This window comes from Serinus canaria, chromosome 2, assembly GCF_022539315.1.
Source record: "Serinus canaria isolate serCan28SL12 chromosome 2, serCan2020, whole genome shotgun sequence".
NCBI lineage: Eukaryota > Metazoa > Chordata > Aves > Passeriformes > Fringillidae > Serinus > Serinus canaria.
The window spans coordinates 82409174-82433000 of NC_066315.1; the positions used below are offsets into that span (position 1 = coordinate 82409174).

At 41.1% G+C, this 23827-nt stretch overlaps 1 protein-coding gene across 2 annotated transcripts in view; it reads left to right on the plus strand.

The window, feature by feature from the left end:
• VWC2 (von Willebrand factor C domain containing 2) overlaps positions 1 to 23525 on the plus strand; it is a 77189-nt gene extending 53664 nt beyond the window's left edge. For both annotated transcript variants that reach the window (XM_050971068.1, XM_030228150.2), the window contains exon 4: positions 23151 to 23525. In XM_050971068.1, the coding sequence (XP_050827025.1) occupies positions 23151 to 23302 (152 nt within the window). In that variant the 3' untranslated portion in view covers positions 23303 to 23525. The remainder of the gene's footprint in view (positions 1 to 23150) is intronic.
• The last annotated feature ends 302 nt before the right edge of the window (positions 23526 to 23827 follow it).

Consider the following 23827-nt stretch of genomic DNA (forward strand, 5'->3'; position numbering starts at 1 on the left):
GTGTTTGCTGCTATATTTGAATATTTTAACCAAATGCATGTGGGTTTTTTCCTCTGATTTATAATGCTAAGTAGAATACTGTCTTTCCTGTTTCACTTTATACAATGCATACAGATGGTGTAGTATATAATAATTTTATTTTCAATACATTCTACAGTAATTTACTATTTAATACACACAGTATATTAGTTATGCGTGTGTGTGTGTGTGTAGACACAGGTGTATCTGTGTACAGACATATTCTTTATTTTGAAAAACCTACTCCTGTAGGGGTACTGGATTTAGGTGTAATTACAGCATCTCATTGACCAGGAGAGAGTGTAAGTTATGTATAAAATCATCTACTTATAATAAGTTAATGGCAGGATCACAGCTTAGTCCCTTTTGTAAATATCCCTTGGTACATGTTCTGTAATTGCTTTAATTGGTCTCTCTCCTAGCTCCCCTGAGCAGAAAATGCCACTGAAAGGCTGCCATAATACATGGAAAATGTAATTCAGTCCATGCTTCTAATAGAGCAGGTGTCTTCCCCCAATCAGTTTTAGTCATTGAGCTTCACTGTGAAATTTCAGCTTGTTACAACCTAGGGTGATAGATTTGGGGATTTTCTTTTGAATTGTGCCTGTTTGTAGATTCTGATTTGTCCCTGATGACCACCTCTCAGTGGTAGCCTAGCAGTAATAAATCCATTCTTATTGATAGCTTACATCTATAGGTGTATATATATATAGAGAGAGAGGATAGATAGATAGATAGATAGATAGATAGATAGATAGATAGATAGATAGATAGATAGATAGATAGATAGATAGATAGATAGATAGATAGCCTTGCTAGAGACAACCTTGCTTAAATCAATTGTAAGAAAAAGGAAAAAGTTTAATATAAGTATCTGTTGATAACATTGAAATACCTCAGGGGAACTGATTCCTGTGACTGATTTGGTAAGAAAGGATAGAAATGAATGAATTTCAAAAGCCCTGGGCTCCATCCCTATACTTTGTTGGTCCTGTCAGGAGGTTTTTGCCTTGCAGGAGCTGTCTCCAGCTGCTACCTTGTTCTCCTATCTGCTGGTCCAGTAGATATTGAATCAGGTTTTCTTTTGGCAGGGGAGTTTGCAGCAGTGTTAACTGGTCATTGTGCTCTTAGGGAAGTGGAGGTGGTACATGAATTGCTGGTTTCTTCATGAGAACAGTGGAAGAGCTGCTCATGAATAGGAACTTCTCACAGATACAGAAAGGAGTATATTCCCCAATAAATACTAGTCCAGCTGGGAAGATTTCCCAGTTTTCTTTGCCTGCAAGTGCACTAAGTGGTTATCACACCAAAAAGGCATTTTGATCTGTTAGTGCTGTGAGGATTTTGAGCCCATGTATTAACAACATGATTAATTTAAGGTTAATTTGTGTTGCATGTTCAAAATTACTGGTGCTCTGGACATGTTAGATCACCAAAAGCCCAGGCACTGTGTTTGCTAATATAGGGGGACTGAACTGGATCTCCTAGGTGTAGGATGAGACACAAGAAAAGTAATTTGTGGTATAGAGGGGTTTTGAGAAGGATTTTTTGTCTTTGGTTAGCTGGAAGAACTCATCAAAGAAACTTGCTTTGCAGCTCCTTTGTGTTGTTAGATAAGTTGAGCTAACTTTCCTTGACCCACAGGTTTATGAGCTGTCAAATGTTGATGAGATGACAGGTTTTGACCTCTATTACTGTAAGCTGAAGCTGTTTGCTTCTGTTTTGGTTTAACCCCAGCTGGTAGTAAGTACCATGCAGCTGCTCACTGACTTCCTTCCCTCCCTGCCCCCAGTGGGATGGGGAGGAGGATCAGAAAAAAAGGTAAAACCTCTAGGTTGAGATTAAAAGAGTTTAATAACTTGAAATTAAGTAAAATAATAAGAAGAAATAGTAATAGTAATGAAAATCAATATCTCAGATCTTTTCAGATATTAAATATAGGGCCAACATGCATCTGTGCTCTGGGATGGTTCAGTACAACATCTCCCACAGCAGTCTTTGACAAGTTCTTTGACAGCCAAAAATCTGCGGTTTATCTGTGTAAATTCTCAAAGTAATATCAGAATTTTTATTCAATATTGTCTCACCTTAATTCAAAGTATTGTCAGAAGCTGAAATTGCACTTTGAATACAGATCTGTGCAACTTAAGAATATTCCATGAACTTATATCCTGTGATGAGCTGAAACTTGGGTCTTTTTAGTGTGACTATGTGGTGTCCCACATGTTTGGAAAACTTGTTGAGAATGTAGCTCTGCAAAAATGTGTGACACACTTCAAGCAGCTTTTTTTCTTTTTTACTTTATGGCTCAAAATCTTTCTTTTTTAACCAAGTCCCTAGCTATCAGTAGAAGAGCATGAGGCTTAAGGACACTGACTTTCAATACAATTTTTTTTCCATTGCAAGGAACTTCATTTTGTCTGTTGTTGTTGTTGTGAGACCCTGATCAGCACAGAGAAGCAATTTGAGGAGTTAGAAGCTGGCACATTGTGGAGACCAAAGAGTACCAGCTGGGCCTGAGGAGCAGAGTGATCCCTGGCTGTGTTTTCCTGAAAGTGCTTGGACAAGTTCCATGTTGTGAGCAAGATGGACAAAACTCATACATCCAAGAGCAGTCCTTGAGGCACTTTTTAAGTGTGATCTCCAGCTGTGTTTAATTACACCTCTAGCTGGGTAAAATTTCCCACAATTTTTAAGTCCCTGGCCAGTACCTGAATTTATGGTACTGGCCAGGCTGCTGGCTGCATAAGGTATGTGACACTGTTTCAGACTTCCTACTATTTGTTTCTAAACCTTAAAATCATTTTTCTCTTTTAATCCTTCACACTAAGATATTTCAAAAATCCTTTTTTTTTTTTTGTTTGTTTATAGTCAGCTGCTAAAATGATTTGGCATCTGTGGTTTTTTGCATCACCTATCGAGGGAGCAGGAGCTGAGAGGCAAATGCTGGTCCAGCATGTCCAATGATGAGTTCTGACTGACTGCTTTTCCACTAAACTCTTGTCTGTCTTTGTAGAATTAATGTAATTCCTGCAAGCAGTGTAACGCTTTGACTGGGGGGTGTGGGGGGTGAAATAATTTATGGGGAAATTTCTTTAAAAATCAAATGGTACATTTGGGGGGGGAGTCTGCAGAAAATTATTCTAATAATAAAACCAGGACCTTGGAGGTTTAATATTTTGAAACATATATAGTAGTGAGGCAAAAATCTCAGATGGGAATTTTCAGCTGTAGATGCTGGAAGAATTATCTGAAAATCCTGTCTGCAGTTGCTGAGGTCAGTCAGCCTGCCAGCCGTGCTTGTTTCTGTGGGTGTTCCAAATTGTCCAACACTAGGATGGTTTGGAAGGCTCTGTACAGCCCAGAACAGTGCTTATCCTGCACTGTTCTTCTGGGCTGTACAGAAAGCTGATAGGGTTTAGAAGCTGATCTTTTGTGTAGTCTCTGTGTCATCAACCTGCCCTTTGCCCTGGGAGAGCTCTCTGGGCCCCCTGCATGCTTCCCTGCTTTAGTTCAGCTTCCTCTAGCTGGTTGCCTACCATGAGTCCCACTCTGGCTCTTCCCTGTCAGGAGTGCTGGTCACTGGGAAGGGCTGGAGGACATTCTTGGCACACATGGGTCTCTGAAGAGCTTGCAAGCTGGGTCTGGTGCAGACTCATGCTTGAGTCAGTTTCAGAAGATGTTCCAGAAATGCTTTTAATCACAGACTTGGCCACCATGTGTCTTACCCTGATCCATTTCAAAGGCTGATCCAAATATTCTCTGTGACGGTGTTCACAGGGGTCCCAGGATGAGGGAAGAGACGAGAAAGTTGACTCCATGTTCAGAAGGCTTGATTTATTATTTTATGATATATATTATATTAAACTATACTAAAAGAATAGAAGAAAGGATTTCATCAGAAGGCTAGCTAGGAATAGAAAAGGAATGAATAACAAAGGCTTGTGACTGACCAAGACAGTCTGGACAGGTGGGCTGTGATTGGCCATTAATTAGAAGCAACCACATGAGACCAATCACAGATCCCCCTGTTGCATTCCACAGCAACAGATAATCATTGTTTACATTTGTTCCTGAGGCCTCTCAGCTTCTCAGGAGAAAAAAATCCTAAGGAAAGGATTTTTCAGAAAATATCATGGCTACAGTTCTCCCCAAATTCTAATACAAAAAAGTCGCTCTGCATGAGATATTTCCCCCTGTGCCAGGCTGTCTGTTTGTCCTGCACTCCCTGTACCAGTTAGGCATCACTGCACCTAGTAGGTTTATCTCCCTCAGGCTGGACACAGGTTTGCTTCACTTCCATTTGCAAAGGTGTTGGCTATATGCTGAAACATTAGTCTTGCCTTCAAAAGAAAATGCTTAAATTCTTGCCCCTCATTGATGATCATATAGTTAACTGCTTTGCAGCAAAGTAGCACTGCTCTGCACTGTCAGCAAGGCCCTGTCAATACAGGTCATTCAAGCTCATACTTCCAAGCCCATGGAGCTAATATGGGCTATAACAGCCATGGATCTGGCTCATTTTTCACCTGCTGTGAATACCACTGAATGTATTCATAGAAACCTTTGCTTTGCCTCAGAGTTTCCTCATGACCTTGAGAAAAAGAATTTATAACTTTCATATGTTTAAAATTATGAGAATGAAAATCTCTCTTGCCTCATCTGTTTTTTTCTTGCTTGAATGTGAATTATAGCAGAACAAGTTTTATTATACAGTAGTGCATTGTATCATGATTAAGGTCTCTGCTGGAGCATTAAATATTACTATTCTACACAATTTTCATTTAAGGAATTGTTCTTGCTCTTCAGTTGCCTTCCATGCTGCTCCTCTGTTTATGTATATGTGCATAGGTGCTTCATTTCATATTGCAGACAGGTAATACTAAATTTCATAGAAATTTGAGTGTGTGTGTCTGTGTGTGTGCCACTGAACACAGAATCAACATCAGAAGTTATGTGTATGATCTAAGACTAATCTATTTATTGAACAGATGTTGGGAGGGAGGAGAGCAGTCTATCTGCAAAGTGCCACTTTTAATTGTGACTCCAGTATATTCTTACTTTGCAAAGCCTTGGTAGAATTTTATTGACTTGATATATTCCTTGCAAATGAAAATTTCAAATGCATATGGAAATTACCATAACAAGAACCAGTGTGTTTCTATTTGAAATTGATCAGGTTTCAGATTATCTTAGCCATATATAACATTTTAGTTATATATGTATATATGTATATGAGTACAGAAATTTTCGTGGCATGAGTTCAGGAAGCCAGTTTGTTCTGTTCTGCCCTTCTTCCCAAGCTCTTGAAAAGAAACACCTTCCTTCCATTTGTCCTGGGTCTTATTTGGCTGAATGTGTAGACTCATTCTAATTCTGACATCTCCTTTGGTCCTTGGAATGATCAACACTGCCCATGCTGCACCAGGGCTCTGCAGGAGGACAGGCTGTTTAGCCACGTGGTCCTGGGGCTCTGACTGATCAAGATTTTAATTTCTTATGTGCATTAAATCTATATCAAAACAACCTTGAGGTATCTCTATTAGAAGATGACAAGTGCCTCTTTGTCCCCTCCTTGAAAGTTCACAGGCTGCTATTAGTACTCTGAAAGGTGTTTTGCAGTCTGCTTGGCCTGTGATTTCTGCAAGTACTGTTATTCTAAAAGCATGAATGAGGGAACATCCAAATAAGTATATCTCTAATATACTAAAAGCAAAGGTTATAGGTGCCCAAGTGCCCATACTTATTCACTGTGTCTCACAGTTTCATTCTTTTTGAAAGGAGATTTGAGTCCTCCTCAAGTCACTGAACTACTTTGGAGTTAGTGTATATGAGTGTGTGTGCAGGCCTATGAGGACAGCAGTTTCCAGCAGTGTGACATCAGAGTTTTGGGTTGGAGTTGCATGTGCAACATTTTTTTTCTTAAAACTGTTGGGAATCTTTAGGTTTTGGATGGTTTAGAAAAGTCCATCAAAATGCAGAATAAAAAAAATGAGCAAAAATGTGGATGGTCAGCAGCATTCCATGCCTAAATTAGCAGCTCAGTCTATGTAATGACTATAGGGCAAAAAGTCATACAGCAAGGGACCCCCCACAACTGTGAAGTGACACAAGATATTGCACTGAGAAAGAGAAACAATTTAAACTTTATTAAGGTATTGAGTATGCTACATATTGGCTAAATCATTGAAAGAAAATGTTACTGATTGGAAAGAAATGATATGAAGAAGCTCTGTATTACCCCAATGCTATCAATTTAAGACAATGACTAGCCTGTATTAGAAACATGGAAATTTTCAAAAACCTGAACCTGTCATTAAAAAAAAAAACCAAGAGGCAATTATTTTTCTAGATTTCTGCTGGGATCTTAATAAGGCTCTTTGATTTCTGCTGGGAAAAAAAAATGCCTCTCTGAGAGAAGCACACTAACAGCAGCTGTTCAAAAGCACCAAAGTGGCTGCAGTATTTTTGATCAGCCTTGAATACACCTCAGAATGTTAGTGACAACAAAGATGTCAGGACCAGCTTTTTTATCCATGTTCTGCAGGAGTTCAGGAGATGCATGGGTGAATTCATGCAACATGCTCTTCTATAATGAAAGCTGTAGTATTCATGAGGAGAAAGCAAATGCCTCACCAGGGTGTGGAATTCCTGAAGTGTATGTGCAGCTGGGAATACTTGGGGTGCCTGTCTGGGAGAATGTGATGCTGTGCACCTTTCTGGTCAGATCTGCTGTCTGGGCTTGAACAGGCAGCATGAAGTGGTGCTGCTGCACAACAGATGATGGGATCCTGCAGCTGTCTCAGAAATCAGGAGGAGTTAAGGGCAGGGAAGGAAGCAAAGTAAATCTGACTGGAGCAGAAGGAGATAGAAAGACTGGAGGTGAAGACAGAAAGATAAAAGGAATGAGAACTTGGAGATCTTTGCATACCGTAATTTTATTTTATCAACTTTACAATTTATTAAAAGGTAAAAAAATTGCTTACAGATGGTACTTGTGTGTACTTGGCAGGTGAGGGACTTAGTAAGAAAAGTGGTGTGCTAAGGGTGCTGCTGGGGGCTGCAGCAGCACATAAAGACTTGGCAGTGGGTACATTTGAGAAAACTTGTTTAGATGTGATGTGCTCATGCCATGATAGCTGGAGGAAGAGAAAGTGCTTTTAAGTTTCATTTATATTGCATGACCTCTTTTGAAATCTTTTTAGTGCCTTGGGCCTGCTTTCTTTAACATGCAGACTTGCACATTTCTGCATGGAAACCTTGCAGATTCTTTCATTTCCTTACTTTCTTATTTTTCCACTCTTTTTTTTTTTATCATTCCCTATTACTCTCTACTGCAGTATGGCCAAGGTGCTCTCTTCCTTAAGTCTTATGCTTAAATGCTCTGTACAGTCTTCCTACAATCCTTTCACACAGCTCACATCTGGAATCTGAACACAGGGCAGGACTGTACCTTAAGGGGGGGAAATAAATGAGGTGAGGGTTGAAGCTTTTCTTCAAATCTTTCTCTAAACACTTAGCAAGAAGCAAAGCCATAGGTGTTCTGTCTGTGATGGGAGTCCAGTGTGGTCAGATATGGCTACGCAGGCTGGCCGTTTCCTTTAGACATTTTTTCTCACTTTTTAACAGCCTGGAAGTGAAATCTGTCTTTAACCAGAAGCCTGTGTTAGAAATGATCTTTTAAAAGCAATGTCATCTGCAGGAAGAACCCACAACAGATTAGTTATTGAGGAAAAAAAGTGACTGAGTGCAGCTTTTAGGAGTTTCACTTTGAACAGAAGTTAAAACTAACAAGGGGAAGTACCAAAAAGCAAAGTTTTTCTTCCTGCCTTCCATTATAGCTGCCATTTCATCCTATTGTAAGAGTTTTCCCCTTTCTGGCTTGTCAGCATCTGTATTTAGTCATTACTCGACAACATGATTTTTTTTTTCATTATTAAGAATGAATATGCCATAATTAGCTGAAATATCAGTCTCATAACTACAGGTATAGAGGTGTTCCATTTGATAAGACATCGTGCCCAGAGGAAAAAAATTACTTAATGTGCCAAGAAGGCTTAAAATCAGAATTATAAATTTGTCAATCCCATTATTTAACCATGATAAGGGTATTTTGACTTAGTTTTGGTATCCTTTTACAGTTCTGGTGTTTGCAGCACTAGCCAAAGATGAAGATGTATTTAACCATGGTTTTTATTGCTGGCATTTTGAAGAGATGTTTGAAGGAGATCTGTTTGTGTAATTCCCTCATGAAATCTCATGTTTACAACTGTATTATTTTGCCTTGCTGATAGATGTTTTTACCTGGAGCAGTGTTCCTAATACAGTAGAAGTCAGCTGACAATCATGCTTGAGGAAAGAGACTCCTTGATGTATTCTGTTCCTTGTTGTAATGGGCCTGGAATGATAAATATTCTGTATGAAAGTTTCCATTCCCAAGTGGTTTAGTCTATTTTGAAGCATTTACATGGTCTTATTCACAGCATTGTGGTCAAGATTTCCCTTAAAAACTGTTGCAGAGTTTTGGTTTTGGTTTTTGGTTTAGGGTTTTTTGGTGATTTACCTCTTTTCTGTCCAATTTTCTCTCCTCTCCTGAAAACCCATCCAGAGCTTTTGTTCCACAAAGATTCCTTACAGAATTCATTTTTTATGCATGCTATTACATGGATTTCAATTGCACATGCATAAATTAGGTATTGACTTGGAATAAAGAATCAGAAAATAAATTACTAATCCAGTAATGGTTGTAGATTTTACAAGTACATATCGTGCTATTAATGGTTATGGCACCAAGTGCAAAGGGAGTAATTGCAAATTAAGCCCTAGAGCAAGACATGAATGAATGTCGCCTTGCAGAAGGGAGCGAATTGGAAGATCTGCTGGTTTCTCCCACTTGGGCTGATACCCCCCTTTCCTAGGACATCACTTGTTCTGCAGGAAACATCTCCTTTCCACATCCCTGAATCTTACGTTTTACAGCATTCCCATCTACTCTGTAATTAAGAGCTTCTCATTTTAATTTACTTTTGTCTTCTAGAGAGGTTCTTGAAAATAATAACTTTGACTCAACACAAACTTCTCAAGTCTCCTTTACACTTATGATGTGTATGCAGCAGGTGAGCAGTGCTCATTTTTATCACCAGAAGTAGAATATCCCCGAGACAGATTGAGTAGCCATCACTTTAATCTTACACCAAGTGCTTAATTGTTGGTTGCAGGACATTCTGGAGTAATAACTTCATTAGAAAAGTAAAATGTAATTTTTATTTCTACCACTTTTGTATTTTTTTTATTACTCTTTTTCTAGTGCACTAATCTGAGTTTCAAACAAATCAGTTCAAAATGCCTTGGGAATCATTTACAGTTTCATAATGCTTTGGTTTTGCCTAGGAAAAAAACAAACATAGCTTTCAGATAAACATAAAAGTACCAGCTGTTTTCCTCCAGTACTTTTATTTCCATAATAATTGCCTTTGGAGGTAATTTTACAAGAAGAAGCATAAAATATGTGGAAATATTTAAGAATAGGTTTACAATAATTCTATTACTATATATACAAAGACTGGCTTTCATGCCTCAGTAACTGCTGCAGAGGTCATACATGTTAGGGGAAAAAAAAGGAAAAGAATGTTCTAGGAAGTTCCCAGTGCCAACTTGACCATCTTGGGGGCCATTTCTGGAATCCAGTTTTATTTTTTTCAGAGTTTTCTAGGCTATTAATTTAATGAAAGTCCTGATCTGATTTCTTACTTTTCCCTGAGCATCTTTGCAGGAGCTTGATGGCTACTTCTGTGAACAGGAACCCCAGTAATATTGGTAGTGCTTGTCTCCTCTAGGGCTTAGTGCCTTGGCTTAGTGGTTGGGCATTTAAATAGTTCAACCCCTTGCTGGGAATATCTTGTCTCTCCTTAGAAGAGCAGACATCTTTGCAGTCTCCATTATATGAATTTTGGCTTCTTAGACTGAGTTTCCATTGGCTAAACCCAGAGGGCTCTACATGAGCCCTGGTGTTTTTTAAGGTGTCTGTATCCTGCTGTGTGACTGGGATCAAATGTTGAATCTTCCCAGCCAGAATAGCCCACCCTGTTGTGTTAGTGTTGGTGGCTCAATCCGTTGATAGCCCTTAACAAGTTGCCATGGGAATGTTGAAGGGAACATTGAGCTAATCAGCCTCACTCTGGGTTTCTTTCACTAGCCCCTGCCCCAGCTGGCATATGTCCAGGAAGAAGAGATCTTTCTGCTCCAAGGAGGTTTTGCTCTCTGCTGGGCTCTGCCCAATTTCTCACACCTGTGAAATGGAAAGAAAGAGCCTGCACTAAACATCATGGAAGAAGGGCACTGCACTATCAAATGGTGCTCTGGGCTTTGCAGCTCCTGGGAAAATAAATGCTGCTTAAGACTAGAAGTGAAGAAGTGGGGCAGTGTTATGTGGAAGATTTTTTTTGGGTAGTGTGTGTCCTTTTATGTGTGCCCCTGTGAGTGATCTAAAATTTCTGTGCTGCTGCACTTCTCTTGGATGAAAGGATTTGTATAACTCACAGAGGCAATCCTTATGTTTAACAAAGATGGTTCTCATATCTTTCATGATTCATGTCTCTCACTTTAAATCATCTGTCTTTCCATTTCAGCAAAAAGGTGATTCCTTAAAATAATTTTGCTAGTCACCCTGCCTGCTTTCTTCTTTCTTCCTTCCTGCTTGAAAAATCACATTGATTTGGTTTCTTCCAACACCAGTGGCTTCCTAATCTCTTGCTTTTGCAATCAATCACCCTTCCATCTTCTGGTTTCCCACTCTTCCTACTCCAAAGCATCTCTGTTAGCTAGTTTTTGATTCATGAGTTGTGTGAGAGTGATGCAAATGGAAGCAAGAGGAAATTAACTTCAGGTAGTGATGGATTTTCATGTTGCAACTTAATATATTTAGATTTGCATAATACCTGGTTGTATTTCTTAAAAGCTGGCTTTAACATGGTCCTAAGCAGAGTGTGTGAATTCTCCTCAGGAATGGTGTCTCAAATGTTCAGCTCTGACTTGTTGACAGTTTCTGATCACCAGATTAACTAATATTTGATGCACCCCTTCCTATCCTGAGTATTTCTTTCATCCAAATTGAGGTGTTTTAGCATCTCACTCAGTATTCTGTGCAAGACCTTGATGAGGTAAGGGAGTGATCCAAGGAGCCCATGTGAGAAATGGGGCTGGAATGTGAGGAGCGTGCCTGTGTGCTGGTGCAGGGCTCAACCTGCAGAGCAGACTGGTGAGCAGCTGTGGCATCACCTGTCTGCAGGAGGTACAAGGACTTGTCCCCAGAGGTGCCTCTTCCTTTCCCTCTGCATACAGTCCATGGCTTGGACCAGATCCCTCGTTTTTAGGGGGCAAAGCTGGGTGCCTATGCCCACAACTGTGTCTGGCCAGAAGCAGTGTGCTGGAACAGGGATTGATGCCAAACTTTTCCCAGACTGCATCCTGGCCAGCCATGGGAGCAGGGCTGCTCGGGGAACCCTGCCTGGGGTACCAGGGGCAGGAAGAGCACGCTTTCACAGAGACATTTTCCTGTGATTTTAAATTCAGCTTCCTCCACAGGTACCAAATGCAGTCTTTCCAAAGCAGCTGTGTCAGGGCTGTGTTTCATAACCCCCAGGGGAAAATCGTTAAAGGGGATAAAAAGCTGGAATTATTGATTGAGTAGCATGGAGGGCAAAGCATAACCTCTCTTTTGCTCATAAAAATACTGTGATTTTTCTCAGTTGTGGAGTAACCTAGGTGCATCTTAAAGCTAGCTGATTAGGAATTTTTTCCTTAGGAAAACATAACAACTCCATTTTTTACAGGTATATTGACATATTAATAGTATGACATTGAAACAATTAGCAATTGCAACTGTATATTTTGTAAATTTTCACACCTATGGAATTATTATGTTAAGACTGACTAAACAGGCTCTTCATTTTCCTGTTCTGGTTCCCATGCATTACAGCTGTTTTTCACAAGGACAGCTTTTTATTTCAGACAGTGTAACTAACAAAGCAAAGCAAAGGACGTTGTTAGAATTCATTGTATTTTAAAATGATGCATGACATGCTGACAGTTGTAGTTCATTCTTTGGCACAGATCCCTGACGCTTCTATTCCTGTTAGAAGGGGTACTGTTCGTCTGGTTTTAGGAGGAAGATTATTGGAAACATTCTAAATGAGAAAGGTAGGATAGGGAAAGAAGGTAGTCAGTCTTCAGTATATATTGAAGAATATCCTTTGTGGAACTTTTTGGATTTTTTTAATGTACATAACAGTTGTACTGGTACTGGTCTTGGCTAGGTACCTACCTTTTGTAACTCAAATGGATAAAATAAGCACAAAATCGCAGATACAATCAAGAAAATGCCACAGGGCCAAAGTCCTCAAGTACAAAGCTGAGCAGTTCAGATGTGACAGACCACTTATTTCTGTTACTGCAGAAACTTTATTGCCTTTAAGAGCCTTAACCTCTGTTTCCTTTTTCTGCAGCTGTCAGCTGTGCTCACAGTTTGTCTGTATGAGAGGGTTACACAGGTGTCTGAGATCCCAGACTGCAGCTCCTCCAGCATTAACATTTTTTTCTCACTGGTGTGTGTGTGTGTGTGTTAGTTCAGCAGCAGATTACCTAGAGAAAGGCATGCTTGGGACTTCTGTACACCTACAACTAGAGCAAATCAGCTCTAGTGAAGAGTGGCTAGAAATCTGTCTGTGTATGCAAGCCCCAAAGATAATAACTAAAACAAAAAGTAAAAACCCAAAGGATCAGTAATGGTGGCACAAAACAGGAAATAACAACAAGTCAAACCAAGTCTTTTTAAAAGACCTAAATTTGCAAGGGGACTGTGTAATTGGGAGAGTTGTCTCTGTCTGCTGTGACAGTCCATCAGGACTTGAATGATGCTACATTAAGGATTTTGGTATAAATCATTTTCTGTAAGAAAGATAACCTCTGGTTTAACTGTATTCAGTGTGTTTAATCTAAAATGTGGTGAAAAAATGACTGATGCTTGATGATGTTTTGTTGGTTCTATTGAATGATTCCTTGTAGTAGTAGGGAGCCACTGGCCATCTTCACATATTGTATTCTCCATACCCAGTGATTTATAGTGACTGACTGGAAAAATACACTGATTTAGGTTCTGCTTCATTGCTAAAGCAGAATTATACTATATTTTGGTACCACTTTAGCTTTTGATTTAGTTGAAATCTTTAGGGATTTTCCCAAAATAATTCTCTAATCTTATCCTTCATTAGTATCCTTAATTTAGCCTCTGTTTCAGGACATATAAAATCCCGACTGTTTGTGCATTTTGCCTAAGTTACTGACCTCTTCTCAGCAACCTAACTAGCCTGTGATAGACCCTACAGCCCATCAGTGCTGCAGTATTTTGGCTAATTAAAATGTGCTTTCTATTACAGTGTTTGCAGCAAATCTCTGAGGCCTGTATCATAAGCTTTTGGAAGAGCAGAATCTTTTTAAACTCGCATAACAGTTTTTAGGACAACCTGTTGAGGATCTTTCAGCCAAGACATTTCACATGGTTTGCTTAATCTGAAGAGTAAGCTGATGTTTCCCAGTGCAAAGATGTCTTAGTGCTGAGCAGATGCTTCACCAGGCCCTCAGTTATCCTGCCAAGCCCAGCAGGGTCACTGGGATGATAAACAGTTTAAGAAAGGGAAGGATTAGCCCCGTTAACCGCAACAGAAGGGTTTTTAAACTCCCATGCTACAAGTGCTGGGGCAGGCAGGCATTTTACTCCACTGCAGCCCACAGACTGCCCCATCACTGCTGCAGTCCTTGCAATGCCTGCAAATGCTTCTGCAGTGTCTGTAACAGAGGGAAAAATTAGCAATGATTCCATTTGTTTTCTTGGACATGAGTGCCCTCTCTGGGCTTCAGAAGTAATTTCCAAGTAGCCAGTGCTACTCCCACACACTCCCTGGGCTCCACTCCATTGCCAGCACCTCTGCAGAATGCTGCAGCACAGCTCATGTCCCAGACCAAGTCACCCTCCTCTCTTCCAGGCTGGCTTTAGCCCAGGCTGGCTCACACTCCAGTCTGGGTGGTGCAGGGGAAGCAGAGATGGAGCTAAGGGAGTGCAGGCAGGCAGCTTTGTGCAGCTGTGCCTGGCCCAGCAGGCAGGGACAATGGTAAGCAGGGGAAGGAGTGCCAGCCCCCAGAGTTCCTCTTTCTCCCACAGCATTCTCCTGGAGAAATGAGCTGCTTGTGGCTTGCACTGCTTCACTGTTCACTTGGTAAAAAAACAGCTGATGACCAGACCCAGCGAGCGGTGGTGAATGGAGCTACATCCAGCTGGCTGCTGGTCACTGCTGGTGTTCCCAGGGCTCAGCATCAGGGCCACACCTTGCATCCTGTGTCCAGTTCTGGGTCCCTCACTACAAGGACATTGATGTGCTGGAGCATCAGAGAGGGGCATTGGAGCTGATGTAGGGAGTGCATGTCCCATGCAGACGAGCTGAGGGAGCTGGGGTTGTTCAGCCTGGGGAAAGGAGGCTAAGGTGAGACCTTATTGCTCTCTAAAACTACCTGGAAGGAGGTTGCAGCCAGGTGCAGGTCATGTCTCCCAAGCAGCAAGTGACAGGAAGTGGCCTCAAGTTATGTCAGGAGAGATTTAGACTGGATATTAAAAAAATCTTTGTAGAAATGGTGGTCAGGCTGCCCAGGGAAACAGTAATAGTATGACATTGCTGTCATGCCAATGAGTGCCTGAAATCATTCATTAGGCATGTGGATGTGCCACTTGGGGACATGGTTTAGTGGTAGACCTGCATGTGCTTGGTTAACATATGAACCCAATGAACTTAGAGATCTTTTCCAAAATAAATATTTCTGTGATTCTTTGTTATCTCAGGTATCTGACATTTTTATCCATACATTCAAGCCTGATGCTTTTAATTTCCTAATCATCTGGGTTGTGACAGACCTGCAAGAAAGCTGAACCTAAAATTGATATGCAGCTTGCTGGCTTCTAAGTGTTTATGTAATTTTCTTTGAGATACCCACAATGTTCAGCTCATGTCTAATTGGTGCTGTTCCTGGGCTGAATACAATGTCCTTTTACAAGTAATGAAATTATTTTAAGTAGCCTAGTTGAGTCTTCCTGTATTTTCTCTGATAAAGGAAGTTGTTTGATACAGTATATTTTATGGCAGTCAAGTCTCATGTTTAATTTGGTCCTTTTATGCTTCAAGACTCTCTGTTTGGCTCATGTGGTATTGGTGTGGTGTTTGATGCTCCTTTGCTTCTTTGTATGCAGTACGCGAAGAGCTGAAGTGCTGCTCACTGGATACACCTGAAAATCTAAGGTGACAGCAGCAGTGGCAGGTTGCAGACTGTTCCCTTCCTGCAAGCCATTTCTATCTGTGCAAAACTGTGCAGCCTTTTTTGGTAGTGATACTGTTGGCATTGTCAGTGGTTTTGGTAGTATTTGGCATTTCATTCCAGGGATGTCAACATCACCAAAAAGTTCAAGGTGAAGGAGAATCAGAGCTGGGAAGAAGCAGCAGTGAAAAGGATCAGTCCAGTGGCTGCGGTGGCATTGTTTCATGTTCTGTGGGTCTTTCTGTGCAATTTCTAGAACTGGAGCCAGAATTAAATGTTTGTTCATCAATAGTGCTGTCACATGTGATAAATGAAAAAGTAAAACAACGGAACGTAGTCGTAAACAGGGCTGTGAGTCCCATCAGCAGAACATTAAAACCCAACTCTTAAGTAGATTATAGCTGGTTTATCTTCTGGATTAAAGCCCATGTACCCACACTGGCACACGTAGGCTACAGCAAGTGCCAGAGCTTTGATACCCACTTTGTTACAGCAGTGTCACTGATGACGTGGTCACCCTGTTTAGTTACAGAAGAGCTTCCTTGGGCTCTCTTCTGTCTGTCTGCTAACAGCAGACACTTCCATACACATCCTTCTAAATTGTTGGCAAAATGTTATTTTAAATTGTTTCTTCCAATCTGTCATTTCCCTGTGCATCTAACAAAATATGGCCCTAACAGAAGGAGGGGTTTTATTATTGTTAAAATCACCAAAGCTCTGTCTAGTATGAAAAAAAAAATATGCTTTCATGGAGGGTTGCATATTGCACCCAGTGCTTTTTTGTTACTTCCATAGCAGGTAGGAATATCACAAAATGGATATACTTTCATTTTGCTTTACCTTTTCATACATATGTATATATACATACACACATTTACAGGAAGTCTCTTAGGATACCTGCCATGGTTCTCTAGCTGCCAGTATCTTAAAGCATTGATAAACCGTGGAAATAGTACATGATTTTCAGGGTCTCAAATTGCTTTTAAAATTGGGTTTACCTGAATCCTTCTTCTGTTGAAAACTCTCTTTTGGGCTTGGTTCAGTTGTGTCCAGAGGTACTGAGGCAAGTAAAAGATTTTGATGGACTGGGAGAAGTCAGAACCATGACAGTAGCAGGGGTGATGAACTTATTTTTGTGAGAGAATGAGAGTCTGCTGTAATCCTGGTTACAGACTCCTTTTGCCAGCTGCTTTTTGTGCTTTATCTTCTGAGCTGACATTTCACAGGAGACAGATGTATTATATATATATATATACACATCCACGTGAGAGGGAAACAAAATCAAGCCAGGGAGATACAGACCCCTTAGAAGAGATTAGAGATGGGAAGCACACAAGGCAGGTACTGATACCATCCCTGGGGAAAGTGATTAGGTTTGAGAGGGATGAGGGAGATAGTGCCCGTGTCTCAGAGATCTTTCTGTTGTGGAGCTACGTGCCTTATTTTAATGTCTCACCATGCCACATTAGCACGTTTCAAAACCCATCTCAAACAGCTGAGCAAGTGAGAAGGGACTTTGTGTTCATGTGCACTGGGAGGCAGGCATAGCCGGCATCTGCCTGTGGTTTGGTCCTCAGTTGTCCTAGCTCCTCAGTGTAACTTCCAAAACATCCTTGGCTTTGTATTGTGGCATCACAGGTCATCTGCAGCAGTAGACAGCTTGAAATGTTGTCTACATTTTCCAGCTCAGTGTTTCATTAGTCTCCCTGGTACCTGCAATGGAGAAAGTCTTGGAAGGTCAGAAAGAACAAAGATCTGAGAGATGGGAGGGAGGCTTTGCTTTCTCCAGCATGTTCCTGAAACTACTGAGCAACAAAAACACTTCTGCTGTACATGGAAGACTGTCAAATAGCATTTCTGGGCGGCCAAACTTTTACATAACACAGGCAGTGACAGGTTTTACTTAAGTGCAATGACACGTTTGTTTCTGTAAGATTTCTATCTGATGTAAAATTCATAAGTGTAATGAAAACATCAGCTCAACTTTTTCATCAGTGGTCACAACAGAAAGGCAAATGTCAGGAAGTAGGAGTAAAATAGGAAACAAAACAGGGAATATCACTGTGCTAACTGTACAGGTCCATGGTGTCTGTACAATTTGTGTATACAGGTACACAGGTCTGATCCTCACAGCCCCAAAAAGAGGTAGCAGGACTGGGGGAGGTCTGGGGAGGTCAGCAGGGACAGTGATGGTGCAGAGCTGGCCTGTTCAACCTGCAGGTGAGGTACTGGGATGGAAGGGAAGCATGATATAGGTCATGACAGCATGACAGAAGTGAGGATGGTTGTTACCACCTCTTCCACTATGAGGATTTTGAAATACCAAGTTGAGCTAGTGGGTGAACAACAAAAGAAAATGGTTCTACCCTGTGCACAATAGCTGTGGACCTCCTTGCAACCAAATTCTGTTTCAGAATTTGGTTCAGCAGGATGTTGGAGAGGTTAATCATAAAGTAACCTTTTAACTCCATCCATTAACTCCGTAACTCAGCATGGAGGAGCAATTGGCCAAGTATCCAATGCATGCAGTGCTGGAAGCTGGACATGTGTGCTTGCTCTGTCCCTGTATACTTCCCCATGCATCTCGTTCTGCCTCCTGCTGATGCAGGTGGACCTCTGATCTCACCCAGCACTGCTCATTCTTGTATATTGTCATGGTTCCCCACACTTCCAGGGCGAAGTGTAGGACCTCTCTTTCCACGTTGCAACCCTTGGAACTGTCTCTGTGAAAAGTGAAGAAAAGAGTAAATAACCCAAGGGGGTAAGGTAAATACTGAGGTTATGTAATTTGCAAAGTGCTCTAATACCCCATGAATGATGGCAGTGATGAATGCCAGAAAACTGTCAGGGTAGGTGGGACTGCCATCAGGTGCCTGGGAGGTGGCCTGTTTGCTGCAAGGAGCTATTAGAGAGAGGCAGCTGTGAGGAAGCTTAGTGCAAACCAGAGCCCAGAGGAGTCTTAAGTCTAAGTGTTGTATTACAGAGAGGTTGTCACTGTAGTTTTAATTGGCAAAAATCCACCATGAGTTACTCTCCAGGCAAGCACAGTAACTTGGAGTTGAATAGATTTCTTTGTCCATGCTTTGGTTTAACACTTGATGAAAACAGTTGATTAAATCAGGATTTACCAAATTGCTGTATCTCATCTTTTGTAACTGATTGGACCATGTACAAAAGCAAGGACAGGAGGAAGAGGAAACAGGAACAGCTCTGTGACAAACACCTGTGGTTTTGTGGAAGGAGGGGAGGAGTAGTTTCAGAGAGACACTTCTGAGGTTGCCAAGGTTACAGGTACTTCTGTAGGTGAGCGGCTTGGGCATTTTCTGCTGAGAACTGGCATCAACTGTTTCCGTCTGAAATAAAAAAATTTGCATTTTAATTAGATTTTTGCCTTTGTCAACACTGAAGCATAGCATGTAAGTCATTGGAAACTTTCCACAGGACCAGTGAAATTACTTTTAAAAAAAATTACAAAAGCAGCATTTACCCCAATAATATTTTGAAACTTCATTAGGTTTTCAGTGTTTCCAAGATGAGGATCTCTTTATAATCGCTCAATGAATTAACCACCCAGAAATGCCTTCTTAGTTCTCTAGATCCCAGTAAAAATGTTGCTTTTGGAAGCCGGGATTCACTGTTTCAGATGCAGGGAAGCCAAGAGCTGCATGCCAGTCTGGTGCTCAGTGTGAGAACTGAGGATTTGCACTGAACTTGCTGCTTTGAGACATGGCTGCAATGGCAGCAACTGTGCCTTAGCCCTGGGAAAGAAATCTGTGCTGATACCAGCGTGGCATGGCTCGAGAGGAGTCTGACAGCACCAGTTGTATACTTCAGGAAAACAAACAGTGTCCTGGTAGATTTCAAGCTGCGCTCAGAATTGATACAATATGTCATAATGAATTTTCTGCCAGATTTAGAGTGATACACAAGATCTTCATCTGCTGTGAAGAAGTGCAGCACCACTGAGTGCCTTAGTGCTATGTAAGTGCACACAGATGGGGATGGGGCCAGGAGGTTTTTACTGCAGAGCAAACAAGCCAGCACTGCACTGAGCAAGTACCAGATGCTGAAGCTGGGCAGAGTAGTGGTGTAGCCAAAAAGGAGCTCAGAAAGCAGGCAAACTCCTTTGTAAACCAAGGAGAACAAATTCAATGCTCCCGCTCTCACTAGCAGTATCTAGTGAGAAAGCCCACCACTGCCATGGGGTTGAAACAGCCCCAATTTACTTGGAAATGCTTTTCATGTGCTAAGTCAGGTAATTTTGCAAACTTTAAAACTCAAAAATGAAAAAAAACCCAACAAATCTTTTGAAAATCTTGCTAAATGAATATTAACTGCGCAGTTTTAAGTAAAGCAGTACTTTCAGCGAGTGCCTTGCCATTGTGGCAGCTCATCCTCCTTGAATGTGGAGGACCTCCCTCTTCAGAGGGACACTGAGGAAAAGACATTCTTACACTTTTAAAATCATCTTTTGTGTGCCTGCTGTGCCTCCATGTCTTCTCACTGTCTGTTCAAAATCTTCAATTCCTCAGTTTCCCTACTCTCCTTTTAGACAGGCAGAGAATCCTTAGTGGCATCATCATCGCTGTCCCTTCAGCTGGATTTGATGATCCTTGTGAATCTCTTCCAACTTAGAATATTCTGTGACTGTGTGACATGCAGGGACAGGGAAAGGCTGCTGGAGGCACAGGAGTAGCCAGAGCAGCCCTTCACCAAGGGTCCCACCAGTGCTGTCCCATGTATAACCCATCACTGCAGGCTGGTCTCATCAGTCCAGCCATGATAGTCTGTGTTCTGTGGATGCTCCTCAGGGGAAGAGGAAAGGGGAGCATTCCCTGTGCTGTGGGAAGGGAGCCACAGGACACCAAGAGCCAGGACAAGCTAATACAGCTTCAAAATTGAATGATGGTTGGGGTGAAGCTCAGAGTTATTTTCCCTAGCAGTCTGAGACTTTGGAGAAATGATGAAAGAAGAGTTTTGGAATTATCTTCCCTTGTTTGGACACTGTATTGCACTGACATTTATGTGCATGATGTTGCAATAATCCAGTCAGTTCAGCCTGTTCATCCATGACCTTTCCTGTAACATTGCCCACAATGTTGTGTGCGATACTGCAGAGAAAAAGGTGGGGGCAAGGATGCCAGCTCACAGTGGTCAGCTTAAGTACAATATAAGACTTGCACTTACAGTAATGATGGATGCAAATGCAGAATCAGAAAATGGGCAGTTTTCCAAGGAAAAGTTCCATGGTACTAAAACAGCGTTTGTTGCTGCCACTTGTTTTTTTCAGGTCCCTGTTTCAGGTCAACGATTACTGTTCTTCCATAGATTTACCAAAGCAATTACTTACCCCCATATAAAATAGTTTAACAGTTGAGGACTTACTTGTTGAATCTTTCATTAAATGACTTTCTGGTGTAAAAAGGACTCCTCACACATGACATTAAAGTATTGCTAATTGTGACGGGAGGCATTTACATTCTGAATCCAAGTGAATTTTATTACTTGTGTTGTACCATTTTTACTTCTTTCCCCAGTTGATTTTATAACCAAGTATGACCTATAACATTTGCTTTTCCAGAATTTGCATTTGAATTTCCCATTTGCAGGGGATTGACATCACTTTTTTTCCTATAGTGCCTTTTAAGTAATGTTTAAATTTCAAGTGGTCTTGTTGGTTTCATACAAATTCTTCATGGAAAGTAGTTTCTGTTTTTAATATTTTAACTCTTTATATCATATAGCTTTGTAAATCATGGGGCTGTTACAGTCCAACTTGAAAAACATTCAGGTATCTTTACGTAATGTGCAGGTGAACTCATTTTGGGATGAAACTTTATTAATTGCAAGAAGAATACTGTATTTTAGAGAAACAGAATTGTACAGATCAGCATTCAAATATGTTTCACGAAGGACAGCGTGGTTAACTCTGCTTCACCTTGGCTGAAAATCTGGGCACCTCTCAGTGGGGACCCAGAAGCATTGCTTCCACCCCAAAAGTCCTCCTTGCAGTATTTCCAGCTCAGTAATACTTTACATGTACAGGGGACTGAAAACACAGAAGTATCACAGTAACATTGGGATAGTGAAGCAGATGATTTTAAATGAGATATGATGTAGTTTGCTGCACTTTCTGCATCCAAATGCGCAGGAAGTCACCCAAAACTGTGAAAGAAGCCACATGTTGGAGATAATTGTCAACAGTCAGTTCCAAAACCAGGATAGGCTGCCCAAGGAAGTGGTGGAATCACTATCCATGGAAGTGTGGAAAAGGTATGTGGATGTGGCACCTGGGGATGTGGTTTAGTTTGGAATACAGTGGTGGTGGGTTAACAGTTGGACTCAGTTACCTTAGAGATCTTTTCCAGCCTTAATGATTCTACAGTCTGTGATTTTATGAAAACAAAGTATGGGCTTAAATATTAAGAGCATTAAGAAAGAGTATAACATGGGGAAGCAAATTTCTGCAGGTCTTGCTGGTCTCATCCAGAGGTAGCTCTTACGTGAGGAGAGGCTTTCTTTATGGCCAGTTTGGCATCTAGTTCTCAGGCTGTTGTGTGCACACAGTGACATAACCTGTTTCAATGAGGTAACTGTTAAAACTGATTTGGTTTGTGCTTTTAAATGCACTGCCCAGGAGGTGGGCTACTTTTCTGTAGAAGAGGAAGCCATGCTCTTTGGTGTAGGTCTTGGAGTAAACCCTCAGCACTGGAAGACTGAGCCCATCTGGGATATATTTATTTGTATGGCAAACAGGCTGGCAGTCAACAAGTGTTTTGTGCATCCATAGCCTTTAAGAATTTCAGTAGTATCAGATCAGTGTGTCCTGGCCCCTCTTACAGATCCTGCCCTGATGACAGGGGTGCCAAAGTGCTGAGATTTGGCCAGGCTGTGCCTGAGCTGCTGCTGTTTGTGCTCATTAAATGGAAGGGCCAGGTTCCACTGGGGGCATGACAGTGAATAGGTGCATGGTTGGAGGGTTTAATACTGCTCTGCAAGGGCATGTGGATTTTCAAGGCAGAAATAGACTTCTTTTTTGACATATAAAAATATGTGTAAAGAAATATAGATAATCCAGCTCTTACAGCCTTCTGCTTTTTGAAAGAACCAGATTGGTCTTCTGAACTTTGTGCTGGTGGGTTTTTCTCCTGCCTCATCCTTGGGAATGAAGTTATTTCAGTGTACTATGAAAAGAGGTGTTTGGAGACTTACTGACTTACATAAAATGGAATATTTCATTTTATACATGAAAAGTATCCTCTTTCAGAAGAGGCTGAAGCTATTCCACTCTGCTGGAAATAGACTATTTTCTCATGAAAGGGAAGATAAACTAATGTGATACTCTGATTACTACAGAAAGTAAAATGCTTGCTTCCAGTGGGAAAAATGTAATAAAATGTACGAGTGGCTCTGTAGCTAGCTTACAGTAGCACTGCAGAATTATCAACAGCTGGCATTTCCTCTAGCTTCAGTCTGTGTTCATCTGCACCATCTGGGTGTGCCCAGGTCTCTGTCACAGCTGCATGTGGCACAGAAAGGTTTTATTGCACCTTCCTGCACAGGGAGCAGGGACAGTCTGTACCAGAAACATCCAACCATTTGGGCAAGCAGGCTCCTTGTGCTCTCTGCTGCTTTTATGCCTTGTGCATGATGCCCACGTTTGGGTAATGTGCCCAGCATTACTCACTTTGCTGCAGGCTTTCTGTGCCCAGGACCAGGACCATGGATTGCAGTGTGCTGTTGGTGTCACATAATGAACTCTCTCCTTCTTTCAGGCCCGAACTGCTTTGCAGAAACCCTTGTGATTCCAGCAGGCCGGGAGGTGAAAACGGATGAATGCACTATATGTCACTGTACCTACGAAGAAGGCACTTGGAGGATTGAACGGCAAGCAATGTGCACTAGACATGAATGCAAGCAAATATAGGAAATCTACAAATCTACAGACTTTTTGTGGTTTTTATAAAATATCCCACAGCAGTGAGCACCCGAGATGACCCAGGGAAATCCGAATGAGAAGATTCTGACGAGGAGCAAGGAATAAAATACTGATATTTTGTTTTTCAAAGTAACATAATACTGCAAGGCAAAGAAGTGCATATATTTAAAATATTTGGACATAAGAATACCTGTCTTAAATGTGTTATTTTCACAGTGAGTACACTTAAATACACTATAAAATATTCTATGTATTTCTATAATACCATTATAGAGCTTAAAAATAAATGTTTTATATAGACAATACAGATTGAAGTACTGTAGCATTGCCTCTACTCTTGTACACATGTGCCATGGCTAAAACTATACATTTCTGTTCCAGTTTCGCTATATGAAGATTTTCTTGCATGTTTGTTGGTTTTGTTTTGGGGTTGGGGTTTTTTTGCTTTTGCTTATTTTGAGTTTATTGGGGCAGGCAAGAGATAGCACATGACAAAACTTTGGCATTCTCAGT